The sequence below is a fragment of the Ochlerotatus camptorhynchus genome, unplaced genomic scaffold (assembly GCF_037179485.1).
Source record: "Ochlerotatus camptorhynchus isolate MF236.1 unplaced genomic scaffold, CSIRO-AGI_Acam_v1.1 ptg000105l, whole genome shotgun sequence".
NCBI classification, from domain to species: Eukaryota; Metazoa; Arthropoda; class Insecta; order Diptera; family Culicidae; genus Ochlerotatus; species Ochlerotatus camptorhynchus.
In genome coordinates, this window is record NW_027040595.1 from 2,901,238 (window position 1) to 2,914,409 (window position 13,172).

The 13,172-nt window shown below is 39.5% G+C and overlaps 1 protein-coding gene across 1 annotated transcript in view; it reads right to left on the reverse strand.

The window, feature by feature from the left end:
* Positions 1-475: 475 nt before the first annotated feature.
* LOC135699244 (uncharacterized) overlaps positions 476-13,172 on the reverse strand; it is a 48,645-nt gene continuing 35,948 nt past the window's right edge. The window contains exon 3 of the mRNA XM_065219447.1: positions 476-1,129. Coding sequence (XP_065075519.1) covers positions 548-1,129 — 582 coding nt within the window. The 3' untranslated portion in view covers positions 476-547. The remainder of the gene's footprint in view (positions 1,130-13,172) is intronic.

The window sequence follows — 13,172 nt, forward strand, 5'->3', positions numbered from 1 at the left end:
GGGAAGGGGAAAGTTTCCCCTACTCGGTGATGTTGATGGTTTGCGTAGGTGTCATATGGGTGGCGAGAAAAGGGCATAAGAAGGTTTGTTTACAAAAAGCTTGTATGCCCTTTTCACATGTTGTTCTTGATATAGGCGCGAAACATTATAAAAGCACACAGCAACTATTCGGAGTTTGGAACTGCACTATAAACCCTAACAATACAAAACGGATTCTATAAAAAATGGTGAACTGCATCATGAATAATGATTTCCACAAGTATCCCACCAAATGCCCTTGAACGAGTGGAATTTTCTAAGTACACTACATTACAAAATTATAGGCCTATATAGCAGTAGTCAACGAAAAAATCAATGTCAGCCTTACTTCAAACACGAACACAGAAGTGTCTCTCTCTCAGAAGTATTTTTTTATTTAACACACCTAACAGGATCGAAAGCAAATCCTCTTAATATGTAACGCCTAAATCTATTCGCACATCATCACACACTCGTTTCCTACATCCACATCTCGTTCTTAGACGCTTGCATGCAAACCACGCATCAATCAGTACGGAGGCAACGCTCCGAGATTGAGCGAAATTTGCTGCTGTTCCAGTGGGTTGAACCGTACACTATTTTGGCTAACAGCATCACTATCAACACCAGCAAGGCTCAAAATGTTAACCCCTGTGTTGCTTCGAGACTCTTCTCCACATGGAGGCAGGTACTCATTATTTAGGCGACCCCGAGCATCGTCACTTACTACCGGTGGAGGAAGATAACCGTTGTTCAAGGATTGTTGATTGCTGCTGCTATCATCCTGAATGCCGCTGAAAGCCGTTACGGTGGACACGATAGTGGAATATAGGATCACGGGACTTGGCGTTATAACCACTGTTCTTGTTTGGGTTTCAATTTGGGTCACTGGTTGAACGACGGTGGAAAACACTGTGAAGTATTGCTGATCCACCACGGTTGATGTGTAATATACAGGAACTTGGACGGCTTCTCGGAGGGTCTGCGTTACATACGACGTTGAACAAACAGGCGCTGGTTCAAGTGGAATGCTTGGCTTGGGGTAGTAATATCCTTGATATCCTTGACCATTACAGCCGAGGATCACGGCCAAAACCAACAATGCACTTTTCTGAAAAAAAAATAATGTCGTTTAAAATCAAGCTTTTGATTGACGAATATGCCGAATATTTACCATTTCAACACGTTGCTCTAGCAAATCAGCAATTCCCTCAGGAGGATGGATTTGTTGTACCTTTCGCTTTCAAATTCACAATTAATGGTTTGCAGATCATTCGTTTTATTTAAATAGTTCGGCGGAATCAGTCGCCTTATAGTGGGGGATGATGTCCAGCGCACCTTGTATGGAGTAATATACCAAAGTGATAATTGACGAACAAAACGTTTGCAAGCTGCCTTCGGTTTCCCAGGTCGAGAGATCCGCAACTGACTCGCTTTGGTGTGTATTGACACTGAAAATACTTTGTATCTGCGGTCAAACACAGTTTCTTACTTCACCGTTTGTTGATCGGCATCAGGTTCAACCAGATATGTAATTCAATTAGCATATATATTCACCTTAGCTCATATCAGATTTAGGACATGACTACTGTTAGTTTCGATACGTGTTTGTGTAAATAATAATGATAGTGAAAATGGTAAGGTAGATGACCTGAGTGTTGGAATGGGTGTGTCAAATTTAAGTCCATGTCAAAAACACAGATATAATTCCATCACTATTGGTAATGGATTATATCTGTGTTTCTTTTATATCAATTTTCTGATTTTTTGATAACATTTTTTATTCGCATATTATTTTTCAATAAAATAGATTAATAGCGTAAATGTGTGTTTCGAACTATACAGGGTGCGCCATATTTTATGTCGGTATGTAAACCATGAATAACTTGGAAAAAACAACCGATTTTCAAATACTAATTTTTGAATACAACATCAATCAAGTAGCCGCCACAGTAAAGTTTGCCATTTTTTCTGCGTTTTCCATCACTTTTATCTTAGGCGATATAGCGATGATTTCGGCACAAATGTGTGCCTTGAGTTCGTCAATGGTCTGAGCCTTGCTGGCGTAAACTTTGCTTTAAAAAAAAACCCCACAAAAAGAAGTCTGGAAGCGTCAAACCTGGAGAGGTTGCCTTTTTTATACCAGATGTCTAGGGAATTTTAGTTGCAAAAACTGAATTGTTTGATTTGCAGTGTGGCATGGCACACCGTTAAGCGTCCAGTCCTGCTGAGCGCGGTGGCGATACGACACATTTGGATCCTAGGCAACACTTTCTCATACCACTTCAACCAACGACATGTGGACGATCTCCCACTATCTCATGCTCAACCAAATTTGACACCAAACGACGAGCAGTTTTGTCAGTCGGCGCCTGCTTGTCACGATATTTTCGACGATATGCACGTTGAATTAACACAACTCTACAACTATTTTCAATGTGCATCGTCACGATTTCAGCGCGTTGTTTTGGTGTGAAGTGATTCATGGTTAAAATTGTACTGAATTGAAGTTTCCAAAATGTGTCTACTGAAGTCAATCGGTTGACAAATGTCAAAGTTATTCAATATTTACATACCAACATACAATATGGCACACCCTGTACAGCAATATGTCATTTTTAAATCAAACCAAGACGTTTGGCTGAATGGATCCCCATAAAAAATCCTCCCGATTTTCCCCTCGACTAAATCGGTTCACGTCGGTAATATTGACCGACTATGAAACCGACGTATTTATAAATTGTTGCATCGACTCTTAAAGGGAGGTTGCCGACGCGTCAGCACACGAAATCGGTAGTCGAAAACATAGGAAATCAGTCAACTAGAAGCGAGCAAATCGAACGATTAGTAGGATGACAGAGTTGTAGCCGGGCTTCTATGAAACCAGACGAAATATACTGGTTGATCAGTTTATTAAATTATTGTTTCTACGATGAAAACAGATTAAGTCGACAAATAAATCAGCATACGCAATTGATGAAACCAAACGAAATAGAGTGGTTAATCGGTTCATTCAGTTGTTTGTACGATTAAATCGGTTAAATCGGCTTATGAAATTGATGAAACCAGATGAAGTACACTAATTAATCGGGTAATTAAATTGTTTCTTCTGATAAAACATACTAAATCGACAGATATAATTGAATAATGCATTTGCAGACAACATTATTGATATCAAGTGAGCGTATACTAGATGGTACAGAAGAGGAAATTGAATTCAACAAATAAACATTACACACATTTGGTTTTGAAAGGTTTATTTATTTATTATATAAATAGAGAGAAAAAACCGACAACAGTTTACGATTATTTCAGCGGAGTATAGGCAGGGGATTCAACGTCTTCCTCGATGTCATCATCAGATTCCTCCGAACCCTGAACCGCTGAATCCGATGGAGAAGCATCTACATTTTCAACCACATGCACCACAACACGCGTTTCCTCCTTTTTAGTTTTCTTCGCACCTGATGGTTTCCCAAAGAGCTCTACAGTTCTGGAAGGTGGAGCCAAGGGTGGGGCATTTTCCTTGGCCACAGATTTCTTTGCTTCTCTCCGTCGTTGTGAGTATGCTCTTCCTTTCCCTTGGTTCACCAAGGCTGTGAACTGTTTGTCCGTGGTAAATGTGATGTTATCTATACGGAAGAAAAATACAAACACGGTTACTAAATATGAAATCAATAAAACCGAAACAACTTACTCAGTATATGTTTGATGAAGTTCAAATGGCGAATTTCATCTGCGGTATGCTAATGGGAAACAACCTGGTCAGACATTATTGCCCGCAGCCATTAATCCTGGTTGACACTGCTCAAAGGATATGTTATTTCTTGTCTGATATCGGCTGCCTGATCCGGGTGCTCGAATTTGCCAACAACAGTTTGTAAATCCTCGATGGTTTTTACCGGAAACGTCCGTTTTGTTGGTGGCGTCATGTGCTTTTGGATGAGCTGGAGCCGGTTGTTGCATTCTGATAGCAGTTCCCGTGTCGCTCGTTGATGAACCAACGTATCACGTTGTTGTTGTTCAACTAAAGAAAAACATATAAAAAAAATACTAATTAGTGTGCCGTAGCACAATAAAGTGAATAACTATAATTACCTCTGTCAAACCGAGCATTGATTCGATCAAATTCCCTCTCCAAAAATCTTCGCAACGAATTCGAGTCGCTCATTAATTGTTACTGAACAATAAAAAAATTTCACCAAGCAAAATGAAAGTCAGCACAGCTTGACATGCCAAAAACGATTGAGCGAACGATTTTTGGGACAGATCTTGTGAGAGTTGTTTTCTTCATTTCACACGGTGACTTGAAAGTCCCAATTAAAGAGTAAAACTTTACCATTTTAAAGAAAAGTGCGCACGCATTTTAGCGAGTGGCCTAACACATTAAATGAGTAAAAGGGGATTTACTCATTAATATGTATTCGACGAATACTTCAAAACATGGGTACTTTTTACCCTGCATGTTATTTTTTTTTGTGCATGAGTAAAAAGTACCCATTTTACTGAAAATGTCGCGGTGACTAATCCTGTTCTGTTCAAAAATTTAATTAATTTTTATTTTTTTATTCAGCACATTTTTAGCACGTTCCTGGTACATGTCTGGCTGTTTAAAAGTTATCACAACGTTCATATTTAATCAAAGGCCAACAGACATAACCAACTGAATATTTCTCACTGTAAAACATCGTCGCTAAACATAACCGCCATCTGTTGAGTACACTCTGGTGGGCAGTACGCTGAACAGATGGCGGTAGTGTGTAAACGTCAAACGCAAGGGAATTGACTATGCGCAATTTGTGAGTGTTATGTCTGTTTGTCTGTGGTTAATATATGGAGATTTTTTATTATCGGACAAAATAGGCCGAAGGGTCTAAGAATTTAATGAAATTTTGCCCACATGTAGATTTTATGGATCTAAGAACGATAAAAATATTTAAAAAATTGTAGGTGGTCAATTTTCCTGGAAAATTTTAGTTGAGCTTTCAGATTTTCCCGAACATGACATACTTTGAAAATTCATAAATTTTAAGCCATGCCTCTTAGGAATAACGTTTTTCAGTGAAAAAATAAGTAAATTTTCGGAACAATTCAATTTCTTCGGTTAAATTTTCAGCGTACCATACACCAATCTTGGTAAAATCAATTGGTGATTGAAAAAATTGGCGTAATTTTGAAAACTTTTTGATAATTGCGCCTCTTTGGCCTTCATAATCTGCAAAACCAAGAACTTTAGCAGGGATTCCATCTATCATAACACAATCATCTTTGCCGTTTACGCTAATTACTTTTCTATTATTAAAATAGCAGGTGCGGTATGCAAATAAACAGCCATATAGACGCTTTTTCATTTGAAATATTTCTGCAAATTGGTTTTGATAACCAGGCTTTTCAGCGATTTTTGTTTGTTCAACTGTTCGATTGTAAAGTTGCTGCACAAGTTGATGCTTTTTAGTTAAAGTTCTTTTTATCTCTAGCATAAAGTTTTCATACCTGAAAGCGCTGATTGAAGGCAGATTTCCATACAATTCAACATAGTCTGCTAAATGCAATAACATATGCACGTTGTGCGTAAGACCAGTTGCACCATAGAATCTATGAAACATATGAACAAAATTTCTAAGAAATTGTCTTGCTAACTCTATGTCATTGTTTAATGGATTTCTCATAGAAAGCAGACGAAGAGCACAATAGTACAACATAAAATGCTCGTGATGTTCTTTTTCAAAGAACTTCCCGGTGACAAGCAAACCAATGTAAGAATCAAACAAACGAAATTCGGTTGCTTTAAAGTTAGACAATTCTTCGAATGGTTTTGGACGCCTTGCAAATTCCTTTGGATTGAGCTTCCCTAATTCAAAGTAAAATGAACCTTTAAAGAAAAAAGTGAAAAATTAGACAAATATTTCATCTTTATCAAAGCCAGCAGAACAAACCTGTTTTAATTCGATCAGTTTTACGCAATCTCCTCCCTTTGTATCCGGCTTTTTTCAACTTCCCGAACATGCTTTCAAGTACCTTTTTTGTTACACCAAGGTAACAAGCGTGCATAGGATCTACTCCTAGTTGTAGAATCATATCCAATCCATTGATGCGCTCAACTCCGTAAACGGACTGGACACGGTGATGTTCAGGATCCACTCGCTGACGAAAAGATTCGTTAGTTCGTGCGCAGCTCTCTTCCTTCGAATAAACAATGACACAATTTACGCGGCTACCAACTTGCTCGCAATTCGGACAACCGTGTTTGCTGACGTGTGACACCGTTCCGCTTATTTTACACGTTGCTGGGCGGTCACATATGAACAGGCGAATTTTAAAATTTAGTCTGACCGTTCCAGATTCAGGAGTTATTTCAATACCTTTTGCTATCAAATCGTTGACTTCTGCTACAAAGTCAACCAGAAAGTCATCAAAATTAGATGGTTCTTTCAGACCTGCATAGCACCCAACAACAAACGGAGAGATTTCGAACACGTTTGGGAATGCAGCTAGGATAGGCCATAAGCATCTTCTATTTTTTGAAACGGGGAGACCATCGATATTGATGTCTAAATTTATCTCGCTCATTGTTGACGCAATTGAATCACCAACCAAATTAGAAAACGTGTTTTTAATTCCAAAATGGACGTATTCACCAGGGTGAACTTTTTTAGGCAGTAAAGCACTTTGAGGAGTTTCCAACAAGGTCATACAACTTATCGGAACATCGAGACCTTCATCTCGAAATATTTCTAATAATGTTTTGGTAGCTTCAACACTCAGGTGGTAACGTGACACGAAATATGCAAGCCGATATTTCAGTGGAACGTTAGATTTGAGATCTTTAAAGTTTTCTGCCTCGAATTCATCCGTCTCGCTCTTTTTCATGCACAGTGTCACTGCTGCTAGGAGAAACAGAAAAAAACACTGCTTTAGTACATTGTGGCTTTGATAGTTTGTATATAAATTAAAACATATTCTAGCACGCAGAATCATGAGGACCTAACTAATATGACAGATTTTCTTCATTGATTTTACCTTTGGGGTAAGTTGTAATTTTTTGTAATTTTAATAATTTTTCCTTGCATTTTCCTGAACATTTTTCAATACAGTATCTTAAAAGGTTATATTGGCTAACAAAAGCAACAGCAAATGCACTGAGAATTGTTCCAACGCAAGGAAGACCGCCCCCCCTCCTGCATCCACTTATTAGATATTTGCATCCATTTTCTGGTCTTATATGTGGATAGGAGTGGGCGTCTTATATCATGTACAGATCCAAAATTCAGCAAATCTGTAAGTCAGTGTGTCCTTTCACTTATAAGACCAGGACCAGCTTCACTTATACGACCTGTAGTTGGTGGATGGAAATAGGTGGGCTTCACTTTTAAGATTGATGCCAACCGATTATCGCAGTTAGGCCCTTACGATTCTGAACGCTAGATATGTTTATTATCTGACCACTGTCTACATTACTAAAGGGTGATACGGTCAAAATTTGGTCAATATCAACTTGACGTATTTCTTTCAATTTTGCATTTAAAAAACCTCAACACCCCTCATTTTGAAGGTGTGTGTGTGTAGAATGTTGCTCCTATTTTGATTTTGGAATTCACTCTTCAGTTGTCAAAATGCCGTCCAAGCAAGAAGAGCAGCGTATCAAAATTTTGCTCGCGCATCGCGAAAATCCGAGCTACTCGCACGCAAAGTTGGCAAAATCGCTAAAAGTTGCCAAATCAACCGTTACAAATGTAATTAAAGTGTTTGGGGAACGTTTGTCGACAGCCAGGAAGTCTGGATCGGGGGGAAATCGAAAACCGGAAGCCGCTGAGACGACAAAGAGTTTTGCCGGTAGTTTCAAGCGAAACCCTAACCTCTCTCTCCGAGATGCCGCAAATAAGCTGGGTGTATCGTCTACAACCGTGCATCGAGCCAAAAAACGAGCCGGACTATCGACTTACAAGAAGGTAGTGACTCCAAATCGCGATGATAAACAAAATACGACGGCCAAAGCGCGATCCCGGAGGCTGTACACGACGATGCTGACGAAGTTTGACTGCGTGGTAATGGACGACGAAACCTACATCAAAACCGACTTCAAGCAGCTTCCGGGACAGGAGTTTTATACGGCAAAAGGAAGGGGAAAGGTAGCAGATGTTTTCAAGCACATGAAACTGTCAAAGTTCGCAAAGAAATATCTGGTTTGGCAAGCCATCTGTACCTGTGGCTTGAAAAGCAGCATTTTCATAGCTTCCGGGACTGTCAACCAAGAAATTTACGTGAAAGAGTGTTTGAATAAACGTCTGCTGCCTTTCCTGAAGAAACACGGTTGTTCCGTACTGTTTTGGCCGGATTTGGCATCTTGCCATTACGGTAAAAAGGCCATGGAGTGGTACGCCGCCAACAACGTGCAGGTTGTTCCCAAGGACAAGAACCCTCCCAACACGCCAGAGCTCCGCCCAATTGAGAAATACTGGGCTATTGTCAAGCGGAACCTAAAGAAGACCAAAAAAACTGCTAAAGGCGAGCAGCAGTTCAAGGCAAACTGGCTTTCTGCGGCGAAGAAGGTGGACAAGGTGGCTGTACAAAATCTGATGGCAGGAGTCAAGCGTAAGGCCCGGCAATCCGGATTTGGAAAAGCGGAAGCCTAACTGAATATTTTTCCTGAATTTTATACTAATTGAACTTGAAAAAGAAATTTAATTTGATTTTTTAAATAAACGATTTCACCGATTTACACGCGTTTTCCCTTGACCAAATTTTGACCGTATCACCCTTTAGGATACCTAATAGAATCATTATGATGTATTCCATCCTTTTGCAGTGTCTCAATCAAGGGCTCTTCATTTCCTTCAAAACTGATTTCAATTCCGTCGTTCATGCTCCATTGTTCATGCTCCATTGAGGGCTGCAGATCATCATCGGAATCACTTTTTATATCTGATTCTTCCAGGTATTGGAGATATAACTTGTCGTATTCTTTGTGTTTAGCAGCTTTTTTTTTTTTACTCCCCAAGTACTCCACCTGCTTGCCATTGTATGCTTTCCTAAATAACAAAAATATTAATACCAACTTACCAGGTTGTAATGAAATTTGATAATAAAGCTGCACTCACTTAGTCTCACTGTCACTATTTTATAATCACTACGTAAACCAAATTCGTCTGTATATTAATACGTACAATAAAATAATCACCGATCAAAAAACATACAATTTCCAGATTTTACACTAGCTTAAATCTATGGCCGACGGTCCCGGCGGAATCCGATTAAATACACTAACGAATATGCTGACAAAAATAACCAGTGTACTAATCCCGAAGTTTTCGGTTTACTAATAGGGCTTTTTTGTATACAACCGATTTTGTCGGTCGACAGGACGAGGCTCGGTAGCTCAGTGGTTACCGTTTCTGCTTACTGAGCAGAAGGTCGGGAGTTCAATCCCAGGCCCGTCCCCTTCCTTGCAATTTTTCACTTTGCCTTATTCTATACCCACTAGATTTTAATGAAAACAAATTCTTCTTTAACACCGATCGCATCACTTTAACACAGTGTGGGTCCTGATCTAAAAATAGAAATTGGATGAGTGCGCGCGCGTGTGTGTGTGTGTGTGTGTGTGTGGTGTATTATAATCGCTCTACCAAAAAAACGATCCCTGCGTGTGCGTGCAACCTTTCCCCCCACATCCAACATCCCAGTGATTTCTCGTGGAAGCGCAGAGGATTTCTCGGTTTCCTTCACAGCGAGTATCACGTCAACACATTCCTTCCCATTCCCAAGTTGACCTGCATTCGGACACGGCCGGCGCTGGTATTGCTAAATATTAGATCTCCAGTTCTTACACATTGAGGATGAATGTTAGTCCCAAACATCATCTGTTGGTTCTCTGTGCACACACTAATCGAGTCAGTACGGTTTTACCGAGTTTTTGAATTGCGGAACTGTTCGGTAAAAGTTTAAAAATCTGTGGAAAATTTATTAATGAGAAAATTTGTTCTGAACTTGTCATACTTCATCCCGTAAACCCCATTTAATGATAGAAAATAAAATTGGTCGATTTCATTGATTCCTTACGGATAACGGTCATTTGAATTTTTACCGACATTTTCAGTAATTCAAAAACCCAGTAAAAAAATACTGACTCCTGTAAAAAAAATCTTAGTGTGTGTAATTGCAGCTGATCTGGTAATAACAGAGCAGCAACCGTGGGCGGTCAATCTGATTTGATTTGATTTGATTTGAACCGATTTCGTCGGTCGACAGGGAAATTTCCCATCTGTCAATTTTTTTATGGGGATACACTCGTTTAAAAGTTATCGAAGATGGAACGCGAGAGACGTGAAAATATTCTACACACTCACGTTGAAAACCCAACGTGGTCAGGAGGAGTGATTGCAATGATTCTCATATTTTCAAAATCGACAGTAAATACCGTCTATAAACGTTATCGGGAAACACTAACGTTGGATCGCGCAAAGCAAAACGAACGTAAAAGTGGAACATGTGAACGGAAATTACGAGCGAAGATCATTAGGGCAGTCCAATATAATCCTGGGATCTCCGGGCGTGATTTGACGAAAAGGTTCAGTGCGGCGCACAGTGAATCTGTATGCGAGAAGGTTTTCGGTTGTACCATGCCAGCAAACATCCCAACAGGTCGCCGAAACAAAACCTCGTTGCCTCGGAAGCTGGACGAGCAAGTTCTAATTAAGTGCAACTGATGGATTTGGATGGACGTTGAAATTTACGTGAAATTGGACAAATTCCAGGTCAAAAATTATACCTTGCGTTCAAATTTGACTTCGCAGATAAATTTGCTCGCAAATTGATGATTTGGCAAGGCATCTGCAGATTTGGAAAAAAATAAACATTCAAAGTGTGTTTATGTTACTTCATACGTGAAGTTAACAATATTCAGAGTTGGTTGAAAATGCTATCATGAAGCTTTAGTGCGATAATTTATATACAGGCAAAAAAGTGTGCGCCCGCCTTTGCTCATATATTGTCTGCGGCTGTGGAATAGTTCTAGCGAAGTTTCATCACTACCTAAAGCCCACGTTGCCTAAAGTATTTCTAGTCGATTGTGTAGGGTGGTTGTTGCGTGATGTACCTTCAAAGGTTTTCATCACTGGAGCAATGTCTCCAGAAGAGAAATTTGCCTTTCTTTCAGTCACACGAAGGTCCGGTAAAGTTCTGGCCCGACTTAGCTAGGTGCCATTACAGCAGGGATGTCATTGAATGGTATAAGCAGAATCATGTCGATGTTATTGAAAACAGTACCAATCCACGAAATTGTCTAGATTATGTCTATAGTGTCTAGTGTAATTTGTGAAACACCAGCGCCTTCAGGTTGTCAAAGAGAATTTTTTAAGTGGGGAAGTCGCCGTTAGTAGCGCTTAAGTTGAATAGGAATCATTTCACAAATTTTTACAGAAATATTGTTCGATTCTCAACGTCTGTTCTCTGTGATAAAACTCAAAATCTGTAAGAGACACCACTCTGAAATTTTCACCAGTGAAAGATTAGAAGTATTGATGCATGGAATAAAATCATTAGAGAAACTTGCTTTGCACTGAATGTTTTTTTTTCTTCTGATTTTCCTAGCGATTCCTCCACCGTGAAAATGTGTTATTGATATGTATTCACCATTAAAAACATCCACTTATCTATGTTGTGAAATCAAGCGAATAAAACTTCAAATCAGATCAAATCATTAATTTGTATTTTCGGGATTCAAAGGGTTAGATTGAACCTGCAATTTGGTTCTCGTTTACAGAGGCAAAGCTAAGCGTGGGCAAAATCCTCCAAAATTCAAATTGTGCATACATAAAGCTCGATTCAAAGTAAATCTGGATGCACGGTTTAATACACCACCGCGCCCCTGGTGGTTCGAACAAAAAACGTTTGACAGGCATTTGTTGATGTTTCATTAACGAAGGAATTGGTGAAAAGTTTTTCTCGATTGATTGACGCATCCCGGAATTACGAATCATGGAACTTGAGAAAAGAAAATTAATTGTGCACAAACATCTAGAGAACCCTTCGTGGTCTGCCTCAAAAATAGCAAAAGTGTTAAAATTCCCAAAGTCAACGGTGAGTCTTGTAATCAAACGCTACAAGGATACTCTGAGTGTGGATAGAGCACAGCGCATCTATCATAAAAGTGGCACTAGGGACAAAGAGCTGAGGAGAAAGGTGTTGAGGTACGTGAAAAGCAACCCAGTTGCCTCCATACGTGATTTGGCAAAGAAATACGATTCCAACTTTTCCACCATGCGTAACATCCTTTCAAGAGAAGGATACAAGTCTTCTTGTGCCAGTAAACATCGGAATCGCTCCCAGAAACAAAATTTAGTGGCCAAAAAGCGAGCACGATTACTATACGAACGAGTTTTGACGAAATTTGATGGCTGTATTTTAATGGATGACGAAACATATGTCAAAATGGATTATAAACAAATCCCCGGACGAAAATTTTACCTGACAACTGGTCGTGGGGATGTCTCTTCCAGGTATATATTTGTTTTTGCTGATAAGTTTGCTCGGAAACTAATGATTTGGCAAGGAATATGCAGTTGTGACCTTAAAACCAAGGTTTTCATCACATCTCACACAAGGACGTCAAAGGTTTACATTAAAGAGTGTCTGAAAAAGCGGATTTTACCCTTCATTCGGCAACACAAGACCAACGTTATGTTTTGGCCGGATCTAGCCAGCTGCCACTATTCTAAGGAGGTACTAGAATGGTATGCTGCAAACATTGTTAATTTCGTCGCCAAAGAGATTAATCCTCCGAATTGCCCTGAGTTCAGACCGACCGAAAAATATTGGGCAATTGTCAAGCGAAACTTCGAGGATGCGGTAAAGAAGTGACAAATGCACAACAAATGCGTTTAAAGTGGAATAAGTTCGCCAGTACAGTGTCACCAGCGACTGTGCAGATCATGATGGCATCGATCACAAGTAAAGTGCGACAGTTCGTTCGAAATGGTAAAATGTAATAATTTGTTACATATCGTTTGAAAGCTGAATAACAGGGTGTCGACTCAAAGTCGAAAATAAAATTCCCTGACTTTCCCTGACTTTCCAGTCGGTTTTCAGAAATATTCCAGTCATCAAAACTTCGTTATTTTAACCCAAGAAGCTACAACGTGATGTGCTTTATTATACCG